The sequence below is a fragment of the Nyctereutes procyonoides genome, unplaced genomic scaffold (genome assembly GCF_905146905.1).
Source record: "Nyctereutes procyonoides isolate TBG_1078 unplaced genomic scaffold, NYPRO_anot_genome, whole genome shotgun sequence".
In the NCBI taxonomy this organism is placed as follows: Eukaryota; Metazoa; Chordata; class Mammalia; order Carnivora; family Canidae; genus Nyctereutes; species Nyctereutes procyonoides.
In genome coordinates, this window is record NW_026575139.1 from 37,737,564 (window position 1) to 37,761,644 (window position 24,081).

At 42.6% G+C, this 24,081-nt stretch overlaps 1 protein-coding gene across 1 annotated transcript in view; it reads left to right on the forward strand.

Moving 5' to 3' along the window:
- The window catches only part of RTN1 (reticulon 1), a 216,779-nt gene that overhangs the window by 124,240 nt on the left and 68,458 nt on the right, over window positions 1-24,081 (forward strand). Inside the window, exon 3 of the mRNA XM_055304544.1 lies at window positions 4,417-5,175. Coding sequence (XP_055160519.1) covers window positions 4,417-5,175 — 759 coding nt within the window. The remainder of the gene's footprint in view (window positions 1-4,416; window positions 5,176-24,081) is intronic.

The window sequence follows — 24,081 nt, forward strand, 5'->3', positions numbered from 1 at the left end:
TTCCATTTTGTAATTTTCTCCAAAGTACTGAACTATTTTCATCATGTTAGTAATATACTCTGAGGTACAGAGGCAAAAGTTCTTACAGCTTACACACTGGAAGTTTCTTCTCAGCAAAGATCAGTCATGAATACAAGTGAAGCACTCTAGGAAAACATGCTCAGTGTCCTGATGCACACCAGACCATTGGCCGACTGGCACCACGTTGTTTCTGACACAATGCCTAGATGTATGTTATGGTGGTCATGGATGTTCTTAAAGATGTTAGCCTCAGAAAGGATAGTAATTGAGAGGTCAATATTAAACCAGCTTGTCTTAGTAATAAATAAGCAATAAGAAGTAAATCAATTATGCAGCATCTGAAATTTTACAATCTGATTACTAGAAGGATCGATAGAGTGTTGAGTGTGAAGGGGTAAAGGATGGCCTCTCTGAGAAGGTGACATGTGATCTGAAATCTGAGTGAGAAGAAGGAGCTCACAATTCAAAGGAAGGGGTCAAAAGAGGACCCAAGTACAGAGGAAAGCAAGTGCACATGTCCCAAGGCTATACTATTTGGGAACTGAAAGATGGTGCAAAGAAGTATTAACCTTAAAAATAAACAGTTATTTTGCCAACAAACATTGGTTATTGAGGAATAGCAGAGCATTACAATTCAGGACATGCTATCTATGGTAAACCCATAGGCAAGTCCAACAAAGGAGAGGAGCATTGTTTTATGGATAAGACCAAGTAAGTTGTGAGGGATTGTTTTGAATGCAAGTCCATGGGAGAAAAGCAAGAGTTCAGGGTGATGATGATTTTTCATTGCCTTAGTTGCAGAGGTAATCAGCTTCTCCTAGAAGATTCATATACATCCTTTTGTTTTGGGGCCTGTAAGTGATCATTCTTTCCTATTGATGATTCTTCTATTGGGGTTTGTAATTGATAGTTCTTCCTGTAATTGGCATTGAGTGGTATAGCACCCCCATCTAGCCTCTGGGCTCTACATTAGTGAGATTTCCTTTTATTAATTTTTAAAGGAGCAAAGGTTAAATATGGCATAGAACAGAGCTGCAGAGGTGGGCTGGGATTCCAGTGTTAGGATGAAGAATTTGGGTTTTGTTCCAAATGCAATGGGAAACCACTGGAGGGTTTTAATCTGGGAATAGGCATCATTCATTCATTTATCCCTTCACTTGGGTTGACCATTTACTCCGTGCCAGGCATTGTCCCATCACCACTGGGAAACCTAACAAGATTTCTGTTTGCATGGAGCTTGCATTCTTGTTGGGAAGACTTACACACAAGTTAATAAATGTATAATATAGTATCAGGTATTTGTAATGGTAATGAAGAAAAATAAAGCAAGATACAATGTGAGAGAGTAATGGGGGTGGTTGTGAGGAAAGGCTTCTCCCTGTTGAGGGCTGGGAGGGAATGGGGTGGGGGAAGGAGCAAATAATGCTCCTTCATACCCAAGGAAGAGGTGCCAGGCTGAGGGGACAGCCAGTGCCGAGGTCTGGAGCTAGGCATGTCTTGTGTGTTCAAGGAACAGCTGCAAGGTCACTGTGGCCAGAGTGGGGAGAAGGAAGGGAAGGGTGGCAGGGTCAGATATATGTTTTCAAATGATCCCTCTGGGTGATGAGTGATGACTGAGCCAGGAATACAGGGGAGACCAAATGGCAGTATCCTTCATAGCTGGATGGTGGCACCTGCAACTTGGTAAACTGGCCCCTGTTCACCTTCCCTTTTGTCATTCTAAATTATATCATCATAATTAGCAGCAGCAGCAAACCCATCTCCCCAGGCAGGGCAGTTCTAACCTTCTCAGTTTTCATAATCTGTTCAAGTATTTTTGTTGACAGCTTCTAGCTTTGCTGTGTCAGTCGTGACGCATAAGACCCAATATCTTAGCTAGCGGCCCATCAATTTTAAAACTGAGAGTATAAGAACTTCTATTTTGTTTTAGTTTTCCCCCCCATTCCTCCTGGTACTTCGTTATACTTTTAGTTCCCATGAAGAACGAAGGACAGCCTGTATAATTTCTACCGAGAAGCTTTTGACTCATAATAAGGATGGATCCCTTTCAGAGTAGTACCTTCACCTGCCCAAGATGAAATACATCATGCCCTTCCATTCCCACATCCCACAGCTGCCCGATACCATCCTTCCTCTTGTGTAAATGAAGCAAGATTCTGGAGCCTTTTCTAAATGCTCTACCTCAGTGTTTTTCAACTGGAGGTAGGGTTGCCAGATAAAATACTAATATTTCACAGAACATACATACACTTAAAATATTCATATTTAGCATAGTTTAACATAGATTCAAATGTACTGGATATCCTGCATTTTTATTTGCCAAATCTACCAACCCTAACTAGAGGTGACTATTAGAATTACCCTTTGAGTTATAAAGTACGATGGGTAGGCCCCTTCAGACTTTCTTCGACTAAGGCAGAATTTCTGAGGGTAGTTTTGAGCACATGATTAAGAAACCACTGTTCTAAAGATTTCAGCTAGTCTTCACATCAGCCAGCTCCTGCACTGGGTCCTAGAGATATGACAGTGAACAAAAAGATGTTGGCTGCCCTTTGCCCTTCTGGTGCTTTCAATCTGGGGGTGAAAGAAAGTGGAGAAGGGTGAAGAGACAGATGGTAATCAAATCATCACACAAACAAATACAAAGCCACTCAGGTCTCCTAGTTGTAGAAAATGAGTGGACACTAGCCAGTCTCCTGATCCACATAGCACCAGGCCATCTTGCACACGGGGCCCCTTGTAGCCCTCTGAGCCTGAGGCCTGGCCTGCTGCCTTCATGGTCAGCTAGGAATGTTGTACAAGCAGGACTTTGGTCAGACCCATTGGGCATCCTTGTGATACCCAGGAATCATTGCAACTCCCACCTCTGGGCCTTTGCACTATTGGCTCCCTTTGTTTGGCATGTTTTTTCCTCTGATTATTGTCCTGAGCCACTCTCTTGCCTCCCTATGTGATGAATTAGGTTACCTTCTCAGTGAGGTCTATCTTGACTATCCTATCTAAAATTGCAGATTCATCCCCACCTTGTTCCAGCCCTCCTGATCCCTTTACCCTACTCTACTCCTTTTTTTTCACAGCACTTAACATCTTGCCTACTATAAACTTTACTCATTTACTATGTATAATTATGTATTGTGTTCTCCTCCACTAGAATATAAGCAGAGATTTTGTTACCTGTTTCATTCACTAAATGTCCCAAATGCCTAGAAGAAAGCTTAACACACAGGAGGTTCTCAATAAATAATAGATGAATGAATGCTGTGTGGATAAAGGATAAAATCAATGCTGTTTTATAAAGAATTAGACAAATCTAAAATGTTTTGTCTATTGGGTTCTCCCACAATCCTAAAGCAACAAATTACCTAGCCATAGTCTGCTCCCCTTCCCCCTGCCAAATCAGTGACATCAAAGCTTTGGAGAAATGAAAAATATTTCTGGCTTTTAAAAGGGCCAGAGACCACTGTTTGGGATATTGTGAAATAAGGCCCTACTATACGACAAGGGAAAAAACCAAGCTCCCAAAAGCTGTTGTCATGGTGATCCTGGGTCATCTCATCTAAGGGAAAGAAATATCAGCAAGATTGCTGGTGAAGTTTTCAGGCCATCTGGATAAACATCAGGCAGAAGGCAAGCATTCACCCAGGGGACTGGGGGTGACTCTCAGGTTTTGTTCTTCTCAAGAGGAGGGGAAGAAAGGAAAAAGAATGATAGTGGGCTCTACCATTAGAAGCCCAGGGAGATTGTGCATTACGGTAATCTGCATAGCCTGCTCAGGAGAACCGGCAAAAACTTTCTCTTCTATTGCTCTACTTTGTTACACTTTTCACTAAAAAAGAGTAAAGGTATTGCTTCTTATGGGGAATGTAAAGCTCAAAAGTTAGATTCTATACAAGGATCCATTGAAAGAAGGAACATGAAAGGATGAGGAGTAATGGGTGGTTTTCAGATTTGTTGATACTGGTGGGCCAAATTAGAGGGTTCTGTACATCAGATTACCTGATGAAATCTGTGAATTTGGAAAAGTTCGCTGATAAGGGGTCAGAAATTAAAACCATGACTTCTAGAATCTTTGTCACATTGAAATAGATAAACCCACTGAGGGGCTGTTGCCAAGAAATTGCTTTGTCATTTTTTAAAGTAGCTAGGTTAAGATAGAAGGGTATGCAAAACACTGATTAATTGGGCCATAACAGTAATTAGCCTCTTCTTCAGGTGGCCTGCCTTTTCAGCATAGCCCTGGAAACAGACTATTTTTGTGCTAATGAGATATGTGTTTCTCGAGCAACAAGAAAACATCTCCCCTCACGGAATTTTGTTTTATTTCTTCTCTCTGTGTCCATCTGTCTGTCCGCGTGTGTGCCTCTCCGGCTCTTTTCTCGATTCGTGGGACGACAGAACCGTCTGCCGCAGAATCCCAGGGGAAATGCAGCATCTCCGAGGATGAGCTGATCACTGCCATTAAAGAAGCAAAGGGGTTGGCCTACGAAACAGCCGAGAGCCCGAGGCCAGCGGGCCCGGGGCCCCAGAGGCCCGAGGCCAAGGCCCGGTCCGGGCTGCCGACCCTCCCCAGCCCCCTGGACCACGAGGCCAGCAGCGCGGAGTCCGGGGACTCGGAGATCGAGCTGGTGTCCGAGGACCCGCTGGCCGCCGAGGACGCGCTGCCCTCGGGCTATGTGACCTTCGGCCACGTGGGCGGCCCGCCGCCGTCGCCCGCCTCGCCGTCCATCCAGTACAGCATCCTGAGGGAGGAGCGCGAGGCCGAGCTGGACAGCGAGCTCATCATCGAGTCGTGCGACGCGTCCTCCGCCTCGGAGGAGAGCCCCAAGCGGGAGCAGGACTCACCCCCGATGAAGCCGGCCGCCCTGGACGCCATCCGGGAGGAGCCGGGCTCCCGGGCCGAGGAGGGCACCGCCAGCCGGGGCGGCCAGGCCGAGCCCGGCCCCCTGCCCCGGTTCCCCTCGGCCGCCCCCCAGAGCCGCCCCGAGCTGCCCTCTGGGGACGGGGACGGAGCCCCAGCGCCGCCCGAGGGGCCCACTGCGCAGCGGGACCCTGCGGACCCGGGGAGTCCCAGCCAAAGCCCCATGGCCACCAAGGGCCCCGAGCCGCCAGGTCCTGGCGTGGCACCCCCTCCGCTGTTCCTCAGTAAACAACAAGGTAGGGTGACAGCCTTCCTCCCTGAGGCCGCTCGTCTGCTTAGCCTTCTCTCCCTGGGTGCTCTGAAGTGTCGGGCAGCCGTTCAGGCCCAGCCCTGTCGCCCCGTCCTGGCGGGTCCAAGAGATGGCCAGAGAACGGGGGACGATGGAGAGGAGAGGTCGGGGAGGATCAGATTCCCAGCTGGGACTCGGTGGCAGAGCCATGTGCGCCAGGTGGCCCCGCTGGCTTAGCAGAGGCCCCGTCCCCAGTAATGAGCACTCCCACATACACTCCTGGATCTCCTGAACGGGATGAATGCGTCCTTCCTTTCCCCCCAGGGTTGCATTTCCCCACCTGGGAAGGGATGCTGGCTCCCTTCCATCTTCCCACCCCTCCGAGATGGCGAGTGGCGCCATCCTCTAGAGGCTGGAACCCGCCGTTAGCACCCATGTGCTTTCACCAGCCCCACCGGTTCTTCAGTGGGCCCGGGGATCTCAGCACCTTCCTGTCTCTTACCCAAGGAACGGGGATTTGGACCTTGATGCGGTCCAGTTGTTTTGGTGTCCTGGCTAGTCAAGAAGGACAAGGACCAGAGTTAATTCCAGAATTCTTCTTGTTCTTCAGCAAGATCTAAGTTAATTTTTAAAGTCACTTATCATTTAGGAATGATTGCAATTTGGCCGTTGTATTTCTCCCACAAGGAACCTTGAGTTGAAGTCTTTAAATGCAGGAGAAATGGAAGTTCTTATTTTTATCCTACAGACACTGTATGTGAATAATGTGTAGCATTCTTCTTTCCAGATCATCTACCATATACCTGACTGCACCTGTATTACCGACTTCAGGAAAGGAATTAGAGTTAGTGAATAAATTAGGCCCTGTGCAGCCTAGTCCATGGGCTGTGTTGAGTGAAGGGAGGAAGTGTCTCTCCAGTTCCGGGGTGCAGAACACCCAGGTAGAACTTTAGTCAATTGCTCTACCACTGAGCTATACCCCCTAGGTAGAACTTTATAACAAACCCTCCAAGCACAACTTTATTCAAATTCCCCTCCCACCCACCTCCTCTGCTAATTTGCTTCTTCCAAGGTATTTTGCCTTTGGGGATAAATTATTTCAAGGGTATGCCCTCTTTCCTGTGTATATGCTAATAACTTCAGTGATATTGGTAGCAATTAAAGTATTTCATATAAAAATAGTGGGCACATCTTTCCCATTGTAGATCAGAAGCTAGCTTCTAAATTCTTTAACACACTGGAACTGGGGCGGGGCCAGGGGAAACTGAGAGGGATGTGATAAAAAGATAACCCTGCTGCGCATGGTGGCTGGTGGCTTAGACACGTGGCATCCTGTAGGGTCCAATAGAATTGACTGTTGATTTCCCAAATAACTCTTCCCTGAGAGTTTAACATGTATTTAGTGTGTGCAACAGTGAGGATATTTGATGACAGATTTAAAGTGGGAATGTATGTTTGTTAAGGTGAAGATTAAAACCAATTTTGGATTCCTTTGCTACCACTCTGACTGTGATGGGGAAGGACCCTACAAAATGCGGGGAGCCCCGGAAAATAGTATGAGCACAACCAACCTTCCATCCCTTTGGGACCTGAAGCCATGGAGCTTGCTTGAGTCCTGCTGAGCACAAGTTCATATCACTGTACTTGAATGGACATGTGTTTCCATTTTATCCTATAATGTCCCTGAAACGGTCATCATGTGTGCAGTGCCATTTAAATATGCTTGTTCTCAAAAGCAAATACATGGGAAGGCTAATGAGGAGAAAACAGAATTGTGCAGGCCCATTTCTCTCCCCAGTAAATCTGAGAGACAAGTCTGATAGCTGGAACTGATAGAGTGACCAGCCGTCTGATAAAGGGCAAAGGCCACGGAAAACTGCAGCTGTGAATACAAAGGCTTCAGAGCATCTCTTGCAGCCAATTCTGGTGTCATTCTCATCCCTGCGTGAGTTGTCCCATATGGCTTGGACCCTCTGCTGCCAAGCTGAGACAGTGGAGAGGAGTGAGTGGCAGTCTTTTCAAACGATTCAGGCATGCCAAGGTGAATAACCTCTGCTCTCTGCACTGAGGGGTCCTTTGAATTCTAGTCTCCCGCCGAAACTGACTGCTCAGCTGCATTATCTACAAAGGAGTCTAAAAGGCCGTTCTGGGACAGCCAAACACCTGAGGTCTTGGGAGGATGACTCAGTGCTGCCAGCATGTAATTTGAGCTCCGAGGTTCCTTCTGGTCTCACCTGCTCTCGGTCTCAGCAGGTGAGAGGATCAGTGGTGCCCAGCCTCCCCGAGGCTGTTCTTTATCACTGTCATTGGGCACTTGGATTGTGCTCGTGTCAAGCAGGACTCTGTCAGCAGTGAAGTCAGGTTGGTTGCCCGCTCTTGCCCACGGAAGCTGCTGGCAGTATAAATGCATTTAAATTCAAGTACTCGCAGTATGCTTATCTCCCTGGTTTTGGAGCCATGCTGCTGATGCTAAGCTAAGTTGAGAAAGGTCCAGACTTATTTAGAATAAGGTCTGGCAAATATCTGAAGACGTTGTAGTACATACTGCCGAGGAGCTTCAGGGCTTGCTGGTGTGCATGGCCTCATGAGGTCTATTTTTGGAGTTTTTCTGCCTTTCAGAGGCTCTGGTGCTGTTGCACTGGAGACATGTCATGTTCCAGTTTCCCTCCTCTGTGCTCTCCGGAACCCTCACTGTCCTGTAATTCTGCTCCCCCACACCTTCCAGGAAGGCCTCTTAAGAGCATCAGACTCTGAGAGCATAGCTAAGTTCTCACTGCTGCAAGGTTAGCCTTGACTGCCCGGAACATCCAAGTGAAAAGACGAGAAAGAGATTCTCAATAAAACACTGACACGCAGTGTGACTCATTGGGATGACTGTTTGGAATTTATTTTACCCAACCTGCTTAATTGCAGCACTTTTTTCAATCAGCAAGTTCCTTGAGGTTCATCTTCTGGAGAACACTTTTTGGGAAACAGTGGTCTCTTCCTACTCATGTCTACTCCCTACATTCAGATTTCTTTACTTTGCAACTCGAAAATATTGGACCAGTCATGTGGGCCTTATGTGGGAGCCTATTAGAAATCTCACTGCATCCCAGACAAATAGAGTCAGAATCTGCACTCTGACAAGTGATTCCTATGCCTGGCAAAGCCTGAGAAGCAGTGTTTTAGATGATGGCAGTCAGCTTTCACATTCTTACCTGTAACCATCCTGAGAAGGGTCACCAGTGCCACCTTCTTGCCCCTAAAATGGCCTCTTTTTAGTCTCATTTTTCTTGTCCTCTCTGGTTAAATTACCAGATCATAGCTCTGGCCAGTTTAAAACATCAGTGAGAAAGTAGTGTATGTTTAGAATAATAAATATAAACCGAACAAAATGGTGCCAAATAAAAGCTACAGTTCCCCTACTCCACCCTCCTGATCTAATTCTCAGAGATACCCACAGCCTTTTGTTTTGGTTTTATTGTTCTGGTTCCTTTCAGAAATTTTCTCTAAGTGTTCAGATGCATAACTTGTGATGGCACAAGTGAGATCACATTGAACAGGCTGCTTTGTAACTTGCTTCCTCTGACGGTAAAATCAGGGACAATGCCCACTCACGTGAACACTGTTTTCTTCATCTTAGAACTGTTTCCACCCTTATCTTCCTGGTGTTACTCCTTCCTGCTCCACTCCTTACTCTCTGACCTCTTATCCAATCTTTTTTTGTTACCTTCCTTCCAGTTCCTCCCTCTTGCTTCTGAGTTCTGTCCCTGTCTTTCTTTGTCCCTCCTTTCTTTGTTGTCACCCACACAGGTTTTCAGCTACTGCCTTATGTGTAGCACCTCCCAAATCTCTGGCTTTGCAGAATTCTCCTGAGCTCCAAGCCCATTTCCCCACTGTTATTGGACATCCCATAGACCCTCCAAATGCAATTTGTTGATGCTACTTGTCAAAATCTGCTCCTTTCCTTCCTTTGTGCCCTTCCTGAGCCAATGACGAGATAGCATTTGGGCTTCACTTTGACATGAATTCAAATCAAGTCTGGATCTAAATAAAAACTCACTAGCCTGAGACAAGGTTAAAAGTACAACATGAATGTAAACATTTGCTGGAAGTCTTGTGGCAGTGTTTGGTCATAAAATTATCATCCAAATGATTCAGAATTTTTAAAAATATTTTATGTATTTGAGGGAGAGAACACAAGTGGCCAGGGAGGAATGGAGAGGGGTAGAGGAAGGAGAAGCAGGCTCCCTGCTGAGCAGGGAGCCCAATGTGAGGCTTGATCTTGGGACCCTGGGATCATGACCTGAGCCAAAGGCAGATGCTTAACAGACTGAGCCACCCAGGCACCCCCAGAATGTTCTTAACATTTGAAATATTATTAAAATAAAAATACAAAATGTGAAAATTCTCTTTGTGGGACTCTCAAGAATGCATCTGGTGACACCAGTCTGAGAAATGTTGGTTTAAGCCAGTGGCCCCCAAAGTATTGCCAGAGCATCAGGTTCCTCAGAACTTCCTGGGGTACTGATTAAAAATGCAGGTTCCCACTCTGCTCCTGCACTAGAACTGCAGAATCAGAGTGCATCAGGGCACAGACCTGTACTTATTATAAGCGTGCTAAAGAGAATTTTGGTTGTAAGCAGATGAGCTGGGCAGCCCAGATCTGTAATAAAAAACCACCTTGGTGAACATGCCCTAGGCATGCCATTTTTTAATTAGGGAGACTGAGGGGGCACTCAGCTGTTTCCATCCCTTCCTGTGCCCTGGGAAGCAGGCCTCTGTACCTTCCCTTTGTGGACACCAGCTGTAGCAGCCTGAGCTTGCAGGGCTCAGCCCCTTGCAGCAGGGAAAAGCTTATGTCCTCCTTGGGGGAATGATTTGCAGGAAGGCTACCAGATGGAGGTCTTCTAAATAAACCTAGCATTTATGATGTTTATTACTGCTTCTCATTACTATGCCAGGTATTACTTCTGTCCTAAAACATTTGAAGGGAACCAAAATAAGTGTGACCCATGTACTTTTCTTTCTGTAATTCTAAAAACTAGTCATCCTCTTTTAGTCCCATATTTATTTGCTTTCATGAGACTGAATTCATAAATCAGGCTGTAAAGATTCTTGGAAGGTCTCTATCTTTCACAGTGCAGATTTCAGAATCAGCCTAAGGACTAAGGCCCCTTCCACTGTAGCTGCTGCCCTCGAGCCAGCTTTCAATAAGATGGACCAGGAACTGCTGGGTAGAGCTTGGCTTCTGTGAGGACATATGCAATGTATGACTTAGGTGGAGACATTGAGTCTTCCATCTTAGACTATTCGAAACGATTTAAGCTACTTTTTGTGAGACTTTGCCCATTGACAGAAGGTGCTCTCCTGACCTAGGCATCCCAAATGAGGTTGCCAGTAAGCAGCTCAACCCCATTGGCTTTTCCTTCTGAGGTAGTTACAAAGTTAGCATTGTCTGGAAGATTAATCAATGTTTTTTGAATGGTGACTTTAAAACACTGGGGAGATTTTCTTCTCAGGGTTAATTAGAATTGCTTCAAACCTTGGTGGCCCTGAAGCTTATTATTTCTAGGCACAGATATTCTTGACATTTCAACAGGCTGTATATATAGATCTGAAATGGTTATTATACCTCTGTAATATTTCAAAGTCATTTTGGGGGGACATGGTAAACCTTAAGTCTCTAGTATATTTGCCTGGGCACAGAGTGGAACATAGATTAGCTCCTAATGTGGATTCAAGTCAACCTTGAACTTGCCTGTAGAGATAGAGTTCACAGATGGCAAACATTATGGTACCTCTAATAAATAATGACCCTACTAGATGGATCCTGATTCACTATCCAGCCCCTGTACCCCTCACATAAATCATCCTTTCTTGCTGATATAATCATGCATCTTGAAGGATATAATTCACATGCTTCTAATTCTCAGAGCCAAGACTGACTCCAGAGGATTCTCCACCCCTTTTAAATGCTAACCTCACTTTCCACTAAAGTCTGGGTGGGATACTCATAGTCTCTGCACTTCTGGATTCTATCTTTGCAACCCCACAAAATACTCTAATACGGAATGAAATAAACTTTACCTAATATTATGCCAGCCTTGCAAAAGCAAGACCTTACTGATTCATTCATCCTTCTTTTGATTCAACCAACAAGGTATACTACATGCCTGATGCTATGCTAATATAATGGTGACAAGGCAGACATGAATCCATCTCTCATAGGTCTTGCATTTATAGAAACAGAGGTTTCAGTTAAAAAGAAAATCAATAGAGTGATGTGTGAGAGAGTGAGAGAGTACCTGGTGGTAGGGACACTTAGGTAGGAAAGTGAGAGAAGGAGGAAACTGTGTGGTCAGCTATGGCAAGAGATAATTAAAGAGAGAATACAAAGGCCAGAGGCAGGAAAGTTCTGGGGTCATTCTAGAAACTGAAAAAAAAAAAAAGTTCTGCATAGCTGGAGTATGATAGGCAAAGGTGACAGTGACAAGAAATGGGATTGGAAGGTTGGCAGTGCCGTTTCATACCCAGACCAGGGAGCACAGTTTGGTCTTTATACCAACCATTGCAAGGAGCCATCAAAAGAGTAGGATGGTAGCAGAAGGAGAGGAGTGAATGGATTTAAAGTAGATTTTGGAGACTGATTTTATAGGACTTACTGATCCATTCAATGGGTGTTTGGGATGACTTTATTCTCAACACCTCTCAAATTATCTTTCAATTTTCAGTCACCATAATGATTACAAGTAGATGCAAAAACTTTTATAATAGGGAAAAAATACCCTAAACTTAGTGCTGTTTCACTAGTCATTGAACTTTGTGTGTCTGCTGTTAAAAAAAATCCATTTGAGTGATGATGGCACTGAAATATTCTCTCAATAGTTTGAGCTCTGTATCAAGTATGTTCCCATGGCCAAGCCATTGAGGGGGGTCTAATGGTCATCAATGTGTTTAGGTGACTGTGATATTTGGTTGGCCTGAGACTGGACCTGGAATGAGGGTCAAATAGGGTACCTGTGGAGGTTAAATAAGGCATGTGGTAGGATGGGCAGGGATTATGGACAAGCAGGTCAGTTATTTACACAGAATTAGGTACAAGTTTGGCTAGGGCCAGGAACTCACAAAAACTTCAGACAGCCTAAAGTACTGTCCTGGGTATGGGTAAAAATTATACTAATAGACAAAGAAAAGAGAACAGCCTGCCAAAGAGCAGAGGTTAAAGTCAGAGAACAGGTGGGGTCTGAAGTAGGGACAAGCACACCACTGAGTCTGGTTATGTCATCTCAAAGCTACAGCTGACCATGGTCTTTATGCTTGCTCAGTGCTTCCTGAGTCAGTGCCATTTCTATAATGATCCTTCTGGGTTTTAAATGACCTAGGTGTGAAGCAGCAGTCAGGTGAAGTATTGGTCCAGGAATTTTCTCTCTCCTTGTGGAGATTTGGGTCAGTTGGTAAGGAAGAGAGGATTAGGTGCTGTGGGGAACTGTTTGGCTTTTCTCAACAGGGTTCCTTAGTGTTGTTGTTGGACCATTTATATCAGAAGCTCTTTGTTAGAATACAAATTCCTAGGCTCACCCCACAATCTCCTAGGGAGGGGCTGAGGAATCCCAGTGAATCCTAGGTACACCAGAATTCAAGAATTACTGTTTGAGGCACTGTGTTGAAGTTGAATTTTCAGAAGATTCAGGGTAATCTTTGGCAATTTTTGGCTTGCCTTTCGTTTCCTTTCCATTCCATTCCTTTCATTTCCATTCCATTCCATTCCATTCCATTCCATTCCATTCCATTCCATTCCATTCCATTCCATTCCATTTTTTTCCTCTGAAAGTTGGCTTTTCTGTTTGGGATTAGGTATTGGTTTTATTTATTTTTTTATTTTATTTTTAAAGATCTTATTTATTTATTCATGAGAGACGCAGAGAGAGAGAAAGAGGCAGAGACACAGGCAGAGGGAGAAGCAGGTTCCATGCAAGAAACCAACGTGGGACTCCATCCCAGGTCTCCAGGATCACACCCCGGGCTGCAGGCGGCGCTAAACCGCTGGGCCACCAGGGCTGCCCATGTGAGGGCTTTAGAATGAAATATATACTGTTAACTCTCAGACTTCCACCTCTTCGTGGGAGAAGTAGAGGGGAGATAATGTCAATCTTGCCAGCTCACTCTGAGGATGCTTTCCTAACAGCTCCCCACCTCACAGAGCCTCCAGAACAAAGACCCCAGAAAAACATGATGGGAACACAGATGGCTAAGCATTCACATTCATAGTAGTTTAGGGCCTCCTGAGTCAGGAGAGTCTTCCAGGTGGCCTCTGTTTACAGCTTGGAAAAAATCATAGGAAGAGAGAAAGGGCTTGAGGGTGGGGTTGTACCAGGCACAAGTGAGGAGCTACAAGCTTGATCTTACACAAGATAAAAGATTTCACTGCCAGTAGTAAATAATTCAGTTGAAAGCCACAGATTCTAGTAAATACAACATTCTGGCTTACGTCTTCTCTTCTGGCAGTTACCTTATTTTCTTACAACTCTTGGCTGAGCAGTGAAATCATGGGGGATTTTTCTACACACAAATCACTTGCAAAAGCAGATGATATGTTCCCAAACTAATTCTTTTACTTCCAAGCTCACTTTTTTTAACCTCCCCCTAATATCTCAAGATTTGATTCTGCATCTAAAAGTGCAGAAGAAATTTTGTAAGGCAGAAAAGTGGTTTTCCTATTGATTATCTAAACTCAGTGTTAATGTCTGTTGCCATCCAGTGGTTGTGATGAAAATATCCAACCTTTACTTTTTAACCTCATCTCAAACCACCGGATTTGATATTTACAGATCTCTTGGGTTATGATGTAAGAAAATATATCTTTAAATGATTTTACAGTGTCCACTGAATAGCTAAATGGCCGGACCATTTTGTGGTGATTGATCAGTTAAATCATCATCCATATTTTCCTTGGAACAAGCACAAGGACAGAGTTTCAAAAAATATTCTCCAGTGGGCAACTTAGTTTTTACCAGAATTAATTTTAAGCTATAGCATTTGGCCTGTGCCAAACAATAAAATATAATACCATGTAGAATTTGTGAACCATGCCTACTAATTGGAGTTTTTGGATCAATGCCCTCATTTTATTTATTTATTTATTTATTTATTTATTTATTTATTTATTTTTTTTTTTTAATGCACTCATTTTAAATTGGAATCAAAGACTGATACATCGCAGTTGTTTCAGGTGATATTTCAGGGTTAGAAGAACTAGGATTTGAAATAAGATCTGACTCACATGGAGAGCCCTTTTCCAACTAAATTGATTTCCAAATAGTTGGCTTGTTTATAAAAAAATCTAAAAGTTTTCTATGTCAGGTTACTTTAGAATTTGAAGATATAAGGTTTACTATAGTTAATGTATATTGATATAAATAGGACTTTCATCATAGTACACCATATGCGCAGTTAGGTCAAGTGTTAGCATTGTCAGTTAGCTGGAAATTTAGTCCAGTTACTTGGAAAGGTTTTAGTTTTTCTTTAATTTTAGGTTAGTCAACAGATAGTAAATCAACTTTACATAAAAAGTCATAGTTTTGGGAATCCCTGGGTGGCGCAGCGGTTTGGCGCCTGCCTTTGGCCCAGGGCGCAATCCTGGAGACCCGGGATCGAGTCCCACGTCAGGCTCCCGGTGCATGGAGCCTGCTTCTCCCTCTGCCTATGTCTCTGCCTCTCTCTCTCTCTCTCTCTCTCTCTCTCTCTCTCTGACTATCATAAATAAATAAATAAAATAAATAAATAAATAAAAATTAAAAAAATAAAAGAAATAAATCTCATTTTTAAAAAAAGTCATAGTTTTATCCAATGTTGGAAATAAATGAAATCACAAGTAATTTGATTCTAGATAATTTTGGTACAGGTAAAATGGCCTCATTGTCAATATACCTTTTATTTTCTTTCTTTTTCTTCTATCAGGGGTCCACATTTTTAGGCTTTTTTTTGTTTCTCTGAACAGAATCTTGAAATTTGGGGTAGATTTCATATGTTTTGCAAGGATGTGCTCTAATTCCAAAGCCAAAAATCTTGGCTTTGACTTTGATTTCTAAAGCCTTTCATGGTTTCCATTCTCATTCCTGTGGACACCACACCTTTCCCTCAGATCCCATTTATGTGGCTAAAAACGTAAGAGTATTCCTTGTTTGAGAAGTCTCTGAGCCAAACCCTAGAGGCTGAGGGCAAAGTCCTAGTGAGGAGACGCTTTTTGGAATTCAGCCTTACTGTTCATCTGTCACATCTGGATGGATAGGCCTCTAGGATGAGATACAGATCATTTACTTGAATTGTAAGTTTTAGCTCTCCATCTGTATATAATGTTTGCTCTTCCAATTTATATGATGCCTATTTTGTAACAGGTAAAGATAAGATAAACTTTCTACCAAGTTGATACTTTCATTTCCATAGTATAGAGTTATTTCTGGCAAGTGGCTGCTCAGTTAAGCCCCAGATTTCTCAGACCTCCTTGCATCTAGGTGAAGCTGTGAGCCTGATTCTTATCAATAGAACATGAGTGGAAGTGAGTTGGGTCCCATATGAGGCAATGTTGAAGACACAGTTGTGTGCTGTCCTCCTTCAAGGCTCTACATCTAGGAGATGACAAAGAGAAAAGAACTAGGTCCACTAGGAAAGCTGCTTTCCTAGTAATAAACACCATGTTGGTCTATTAAGTTAGCTCAAAATAAATTTCTCCTGTGTTAAACCACTGAAATTTTGGGGTTGTTATGTCCCATAGTTGCATGATTTTGTCTTGCTTCTCCTCTACACCCTTTTACTTTGTACTCTGCTTTGCTGATGCCAATCAGTCCCACTGCTAGAATTACTGTTGCATTATTCTGAACATACTAGAAAAAGACAATCCTGTCATCAAGACATTGTATTGCTACTTAATGAAATATTGTCATAAAAACTGAACAGATCTTTGATAACCACAGGCTGAGTAGCTGGTGCCCTCTGGAGTTGTGCAAAGTAAGAAGTAGCCCTTGTGGTGACCATTAGGTTTAACAGAGCAGAAGTATATGAAGTTTTTGTGAGATAGACTGCTGGGAGAACTAGAAAAAAATCCCTCTGTCTAGGGCTATCCCAGGCAAAACTGGAAAATAGGCACAGTATCTTGGAGTCCTCTGCCTCCCACCACTCTTTATCCCTCACCTCAACATTGTCCCTCAGCTGTTTGAGGCTCCCAGTGCTCTTGACCTCTTTTGGCTTCCCTTTCAGAACACATGTTCCCTGTATCCTGTATCCTTGAAGTCCTTCATGCTTCCCACTTCTTAGGGTGTACTATACAGGCTTAATTTGATAAACCAATTCTTTTTCATGTAATAGTGAACTAGTGTATGATTCCTCCTATGCAACAGATCTCCAGAATGAGCCACCTTAAGGTAAGGCTAATCCACTGTTTTAGGGAGTTGTTTCCTTAGTCCAAGACTCCATTCTCAGCAGCATGTGTTCTGAAATGCAAACATATTAGAATCTGGTTGAAACCAGAATGCCCTTTCTAAACTTACACTGGACATGTACCAGGGAAACTCCATCCTAATGTGGAGATCAGTTCATTGTTGCCTGCTATAGAATTAGAGCAAGAAGAATGGGTAGCTTCATTGGAAATTTCCATCTCACTTTTGTGACCTGTGAACTGTTCTCTAAAGATTGGGATCCTCAACCAGAATCAGAGCAGAATCCTTGAGCCATGCCTGAGGTCCTTCCCTCTCTAGGGGTCCCTTGTCTAGATTCCCCTTCTATGGATTCTATATGATTTTAATTGTGTATCTTTCTCTTCACTGGGACAGGGATGCAGGAGCCAGCTGGGTTTGGATCCTAGTTCCACCACTACTACTAACTGTGTAATTTTGAGCAAGTTAAACTGTCTGCACTTCATTTTTTTCATCTGTTTAAAGAGGAGAACTGTACCTGCATGCAGGATTCCTGTGAGGATTAATTGAAATCATTTAGGTTAAGTAATTACTCTCTTGTTTTATTCCTATTTAAATATTTATGTTAATAATAATTATACAATGAGAAGGGACTTTGGAAGAGTCTAGCCCAGTAACTGACTTAATGCAGGAATTCTTTCTGCAACATCTTTCATAACATTTTAATTAATAAATTTATAGGCTTTCTTCTTATGTCATAGTTTGATTGGCTGCTTTCCAGTGATTTATAGGAAGTTGACTTGATCTCACTAATAAGCTCCTTCCCAAGCATATTGTGGGACAGGTTGTTTCTGGGAAGGCTTCCTAAAGCCAGCTGGCCCAATTTATCTTCTTCTGTTGAGTGTTGGTTTTCTACCCCAAATATATAGGCCTCACCCTAAACATCCCAGAGTATAATCTTTGAGTGTAATGTCCATACATCAGAATTTTTTAGAATTCCCTAGGGTGTTCTAAAATGTCTGTGCAAGGTTTGCAGCCACTGAGTTAACCCCAACTGTGGCATACGGCGACCTGAATCTTAAGCCCCATTTGTTGTTTCTCCCCAGGATCCAGCATTTTGTGGTTTTTTGACTTTTAGGCCATACTAGAGTAACAAACCCCCAAGTCTTAGTGGCTTAGCTCAACAGATATTTATTTCTAGCTTAAGCAAAATCTGATGCTATTTGACGGGGACTCTTCTTTGTCCAATTACAAAAGCATCCAAGTTCCTTCTTGCCTATGCCACTGAATATCAGCATACGGTTTCCCAGGTTGCCATGCCAGGAGAAGAGAAAGCTGGAGAGACATGTTAGTTCTTCATAGCCTCCTCCTAGAAATGACACATGCCACTTTTTGCCTATGGTCCATTGGCCAGAATTAGTAACATGACTCTCTGCTGATGCATGGAGCACACTAGAAATTTGATGAGTCCTATCAAGACCTCTTGCACAATTATCTCTTGTTTTAGAACTTCACAGAATGTATCATAACCCACTATATTATATGTGCATTTGTTTATTTGTTTATTGCTTGTCTCTACCATGTAGATTTTAAGTTCTTGAATATCACACACTTTGATTTGCTGCCGTGTCTCCAGTGCCAGTAAGCAGGGACGCGATAAATATTTGATAAATAAATGCATAGTGACTCCAGACATGTAGGTGAAGACACTGAAGTATATTAGGGGACTTTGTTGTATGTCAGCGTGCTTTATAGCTGTGCTCTTTTCCAAGAGCTCATTTAAATGTTATTGAGTCCAGTGAAAGGTTAAAGAATAATAGGCCAATTAAGAGGAGAATATTGTGTGTGGATCCCCGACTGTTACTCATGAAGAGCATTTACCTCTTGTCTGTGCACTCCTGGAGTGATCATCCCAGGAAAGGACAAATGGAGTCAGCAGAGAAAGACGCTTTTCTGAGGTTCAGCTGACATAGCCAATAATATATTTGAGTTGACAAAGCAGAAGATGACATCACTGTAGGCCTGTGTTCAGCCTTTCTTTGCTGAGCCTATGGAATTTGTACAAGTCCAGTCTATTGAAACTTTATAGCCCTTATAAAATGGAAAAACTTTCTGCAGTGAATGCTTCTTGTTATTTGAACACAGCAGAACCCAATTTAAAACAAGACTTGTTATTAAGGTTGATATGGAGACAGGCAGTATTACATAGTGACTAAGGGCATGAGCTCTGGAATAGACATATGTGAGTTTGAACCCTGATCCACCAGTTGCTGACCTAAAATTTCCCAAGCCTCTTCTGTAAAATAATAATTCCTATTCCTTGGAATTGTAATGAGATTTAAATTGAATTCATTAAATAATGTTTTAAGGGGCTTAGTTTACTGGAAGACCTGGCACATTGTAAACAGCAGCAATTATTATCACATATGGTTGAATCATGTTTTCTGTACCAGATAAGGCTGTGTACACCCAGGTTATAGTCAGTGATGGCAGTTGCCAAGGATACAAGAAAATGGGAGGCAGCAGAGGTGGGCTCTCCGCAGTGGATCAGCCCCCTGGCCTTGGAGACTGGCAGTATGGCAAGCCTCTACAGCATAGCAGTGGCAGCCTGGCCATGCACCTGAGCTCCATCAGCAGCCCATCTTCCTTCTGTGCACTGAGCATTATTACTGTTCCCCGGGATGGGGAGGATCTGAGTGGGCTGCTTCATTACCGTCGATGCTCACCTGTCATAGTCCATCTCAGGAACATTCTTGCCCCTCGTCGACATTTAGCTGAAGCCCCCAACACTGGTCCTCCCAGGCAAGAATAATGGATTTCTCCCAACACAGGAGAATGACCAGCAGCTTTAGCAGAACCATTAAGGCTACTTTCCTTTAAAGGGAACTGAATTCATGGCAAGCTTAGAATTTTACATTCTGCTTTCTCATTTCCTCCCAAAGTGCAACTCTACACATAAAGAAGGTTCAGCCTTATGATTTATTTTTACGGAAAACTACCTTTTGAATAATCAGATTCTTTAGGAATATTTGAAACAATATTTGGGAAAAGGTTTAGCTATATTCTTACAATGATAAATGTGGACTAACCTCTTTAAAATGGATAAACGTATCCTTGAGGATTTGATTCTTACGTAAAATGCTTCCAATGACTGCCATGTCTCTCGAAAAGCTCTTCCATTTTTGTTATATGCATTCAGTCATTCTAAGTGGGAAGGAAGCTTTGATCTGCTTCCAATTCCAGGCAGTGTCATCTGTGCGGTTCCATACAGGCAGGCAGACTGGCACAGGGCAGGGGGCAGGATTTACAGAGAATTTCTTCCTCCATTTATGGAGGTTTCTTGTAATATCTTGCTTGTTTAGTGCATTTTTCTTCATATTCTTTTTCCATCATTTAAAAAAATATTTAGGGGATCCCTGGGTGGTGCAGCGGTTTGGCGCCTGCCTTTGGCCCAGGGCGCGATCCTGGTGAGACCCGGATCGAGTCCCACATTGGGTTCCCGGTGCATGGAGCCTGCTTCTCCCTCTGCCTGTGTCTCTGCCTCTCTCTCTCTCTCTCTCTCTCTGTGACTATCATAAATAAATAAATTTTAAAAAATATTTATTTGTCTGAGAGAGAGAATGCATGCACATGCATGAGCAGGGGGAGGGGTAGAGAGAGAGAATCTCAAGCAGACTACTCCTGAGTATGGAGCCCCATGTGGGGCTCTATCCTACAATCCTGAGAAAATGACCTGAGTCAAAACCAAAAGTCAGATGTTCAGCCAACTGAGCCACTCAGGCACCCCTCCACCAATTTTCATACTTTCAAAAATAACTATGCATCAATTAACTCCAAAAATCCATACAGACTATTTCATAGGCACTGGCAAAGACTTGTCATCCATAAACTAGTCTGTATTTTAATTATCCTTTAAAGAAGACAAGGTTATGGTCGACTCTTCACACACTTAACTTTTATCTATGATTTGAAAAATGAATACTCATGGTTCTTCTTTAAAATATTTAAAATAAATTAGTATAGAAAGTTGCCTACAGATTGGAGAAAATACTATTATGCACATATAGATCACATATAGATCAACAAAATTTATAAGTCATTACCATTTTTTTTTCAGATTTGTTTCATTGACTTCTGAGGGGAGCATTTTAAAATTAAGTCACAGCCATCAGGTTATTTTACCCCTAAATGCTTTAGAGTATATCTCTAAAAATAGGAACATTTACTTATGTGACTACGGTATCATTATTACATCTAATAAAACACACCTCCCATCATCTAATGTTCAGTTCATATTCAGATTCCCTCGAGAATCCTCTAATTTTTTTCAGTTGGTCACTTTTTTTAAGATTTTGTTTTTTTATATTTTTAAGTAATCTCTATACCCAATGTGGGGCTCAAACCCAAGACCCTGAGATCAGGAGTCACACACTCTATCAACTGAGCCACCCAGGCGCCCCTTCAGTTGGTCACTTTTAATTAGCCAATGAGCAAATATCTCTCAGCTTTTATTTTTCCACTACACTGACTGTAATAAGAGCATGGAACAGTGAAAAGTTCCTTTGATTTATATATTGTATGATGATCAGATGTATTTCCTTTTTCCCAAAATTTTATTATAAAAATGTTCAAACATACAGAATAGTTAAAAGAGTTCTTCAGTGCACCACTGTGTACATGGTTCTATTTTTAATTCTTTTTCTGACTTGCTGAGCTGACTAGGACTGGATAGTCTCCATACCTCAGATTCAGTAAGAAAATGAATGTTCTATGACTTCTTTTTAGGTGGAAGCCTTAAATAATAGCAGCAAAGCAGATAGATAGTGTACTTATTACTTTGCATAGTTTATAAATCTTGAGAGTATCTTCTTCAACTAGGGTAGCTCATGCCAGCCTATAAATATTATTAAGCCTGACTTTCAGCTGACAGAAATTTTCTGGGATATCCCCAGAGAGCCAGGTGTGGTTAAGTGAGAAAATGACAAGCTACCCTAATACTGAAGCAATTGGAACAGGCAGTGTGTTTACACCTTATGCAATGTCAGTTGTATTTCAACATTACCCAAAAATATCGTGCAAAGGTACTTGGAAAAGAGAAAAACAAATCTGGTTTCTAAAGTGTCTGTCTGAGGGTTGCTGCTGTTGCTATGGAGATCGGAGAAGCAGATTTTCATGGCTTTACCACGCTGAGCTTGTTTTTGAACAGATTCATGAGACTGTGGGCTTTTCTCTCTCTCTCCCTCCTATTCTGGGTGGTTTTGTTAGACGTAACCTTGCCTGAATAATATTAACATACCACTTGTGTGAAAGCACTTAGATGCTAATGCTTAGAGTTGTTTTTAGCAAAATGATTTAACAGTACAGGATTCTTTTTCATTTGAGTGTTTTAAAATAGACCGACTCCCCTAATCAGCATTAACATAGAGCTCAGCTTGGAGCATAAGGAAATGTTAGTTTAATATTTTAGTGCCATCTGCTGTAAGTTTCATGGCATTCGACCCCATCTGGTTTATTTGCTGCAATCCCCGCCCAGCCCACCGCCCGCCGCTGCTGTTTTAGAATTAGTAGAACGCAGCAAATCTCTTTCCAAACCTTTTATACTGATTGGCCCTGTTTCTTCCTACTGGTCACTGGATGAGGCTTTTGTTAGAAAAATATATCCCCTTGGCTCTAGGGGTCCATTTCCTGAAGACTTCTGCTTCAGCTGAGTGGATGTGCGCATGCGTGCATGTGATAGTTGTCAAGCAGTTAACACATTCCTAGACCTCTGCTTACCTGAAACAAACACCTGACCCTTCTAGAGTGGACATTTGTAAATTCAGGAACATCGTTAAATAAATAATTATGAAAAATCTACTACATGCCAAAATCTTCCCTAGGCATGGTGGGTGGTGGGGAGAATGGAGAACAGAGGGGATACCCTGCTTCCATGGAATTCCGTTTCAGAGGAGACTAACAGTACACTAGAAAACACACGTGGTGGTAGGCTCTGTGAACTAAAAACTAAAACAGGCAAAGCTACTTTAAATAGGATGGTTAAAGATGGATGATGGGATTAAAATATTGCAACGGACATCTCCAATGTATTACAATTGCTAACAAGGACAACAGATGTATCCTCCAACCCTGTGCCTTGAGGCTCTTGTTAAAGACAGAAATGCATTGTTAGTTATCTTTCAACACTAACCAGCAACATTACACAGATGAAGAACAAGTCTAATCTTTGAAGCCGTTGGTTCTGCTGTTGGGCAGACCTTGGATTTGACTCAGTTTGACAGTTCTTGAATTCAGCACATGGTTGTAGCTTCTGTATGTGTCTAGGTCTTTGCTGGGTTCCATGGGGGAGCACCAGAGGATTTTAAGTCAGAGTCTGTTCTCCAGGAGTTGCTTTCCACTGAGTACTTTGCCTTCAACCCACCCAGGGGATAGAATAAATGCAAATGGAGCATTTAAATAAAAATACCAGGTACTGTTGCAATTAACTCTCACTAAAAAATGCTACCGGTCTTAAGTGCAATCATGTTGGATTTCAGAAAAGGGAGAAGTATTAAAACCAGTGCATTTCCCTTTACTTACCCCCTTTAAATGTCAGTTTGAGCTAAACATTGAGCCCCATGGAAATTACTAATATTTCTGTAATTAGAAAAAAAGGAGATTCTGAGGAAATTCGAACCATGAGCAACCCATTTGGATTTTTCTGTATGTGCGTGCACTCACTAGGGCACATGCTCATTCATTCATTCATTCATTCAAGAATCAAGTCTCAGTCATCCACTGTATTTGAGTGACTAGGCTGTGACTGAGGAAAGTAGGATGAATAATGCCCACAGGCATTTGTAGGGACAAGGATATAGACAATTAGTGCAATAAAGTGTGATAGGAGCAATGAAGTCATATTTGTCCTAGCCCTGTGTGTGTTATTGATTTATGCTGCATTGGCTGAGATGCTATGTGAGTGTTCTGACCTTTCTGTGCCTATTTTCCCATTTCTTAAAGAAATCTAGGGCAGAGGGAAGTATTAGCAGAATAATGATTCCTACCCCTTTCTTACCTTAAGGAGGAAGGTTGAATTGTCCCAAAGTGGTGAGAATATTTGTTTTGGCTTACTGGGAAATAAGCCACATAAAGAGAATCATTGTTTTAATAGCTGGAGTAGCATTATCAGATGCTATAGAGATAGCACACCGGTGGGAGAGAAGCAAATGGTAAGATTATATTATCTCCCTGTTTTCCTATTTGTACAATGTACATGGAGTTACTGGATGACTTAAGAGACTCATTGGTCCTCAGTACTGTTAAGTGTCAATGCTCACCTCAGTAGAGGCTGATTGCAGGGTAGCAGCAGATTGAGGAGAGTGGGTACTGTCCTCTCTCTTGTGCCCTGTAGTTGGGAGCCTGGGGTAGCTGTGTGGAAGGCAAGAGTAAAATTGAGTTTGGGAATAGGAAGAGGCTGTTAAATATCTTATTTATTTCCTACTCTCTGGACTGCTTTTAAAGTGGTCTTTCTGGGCATAAAGAAG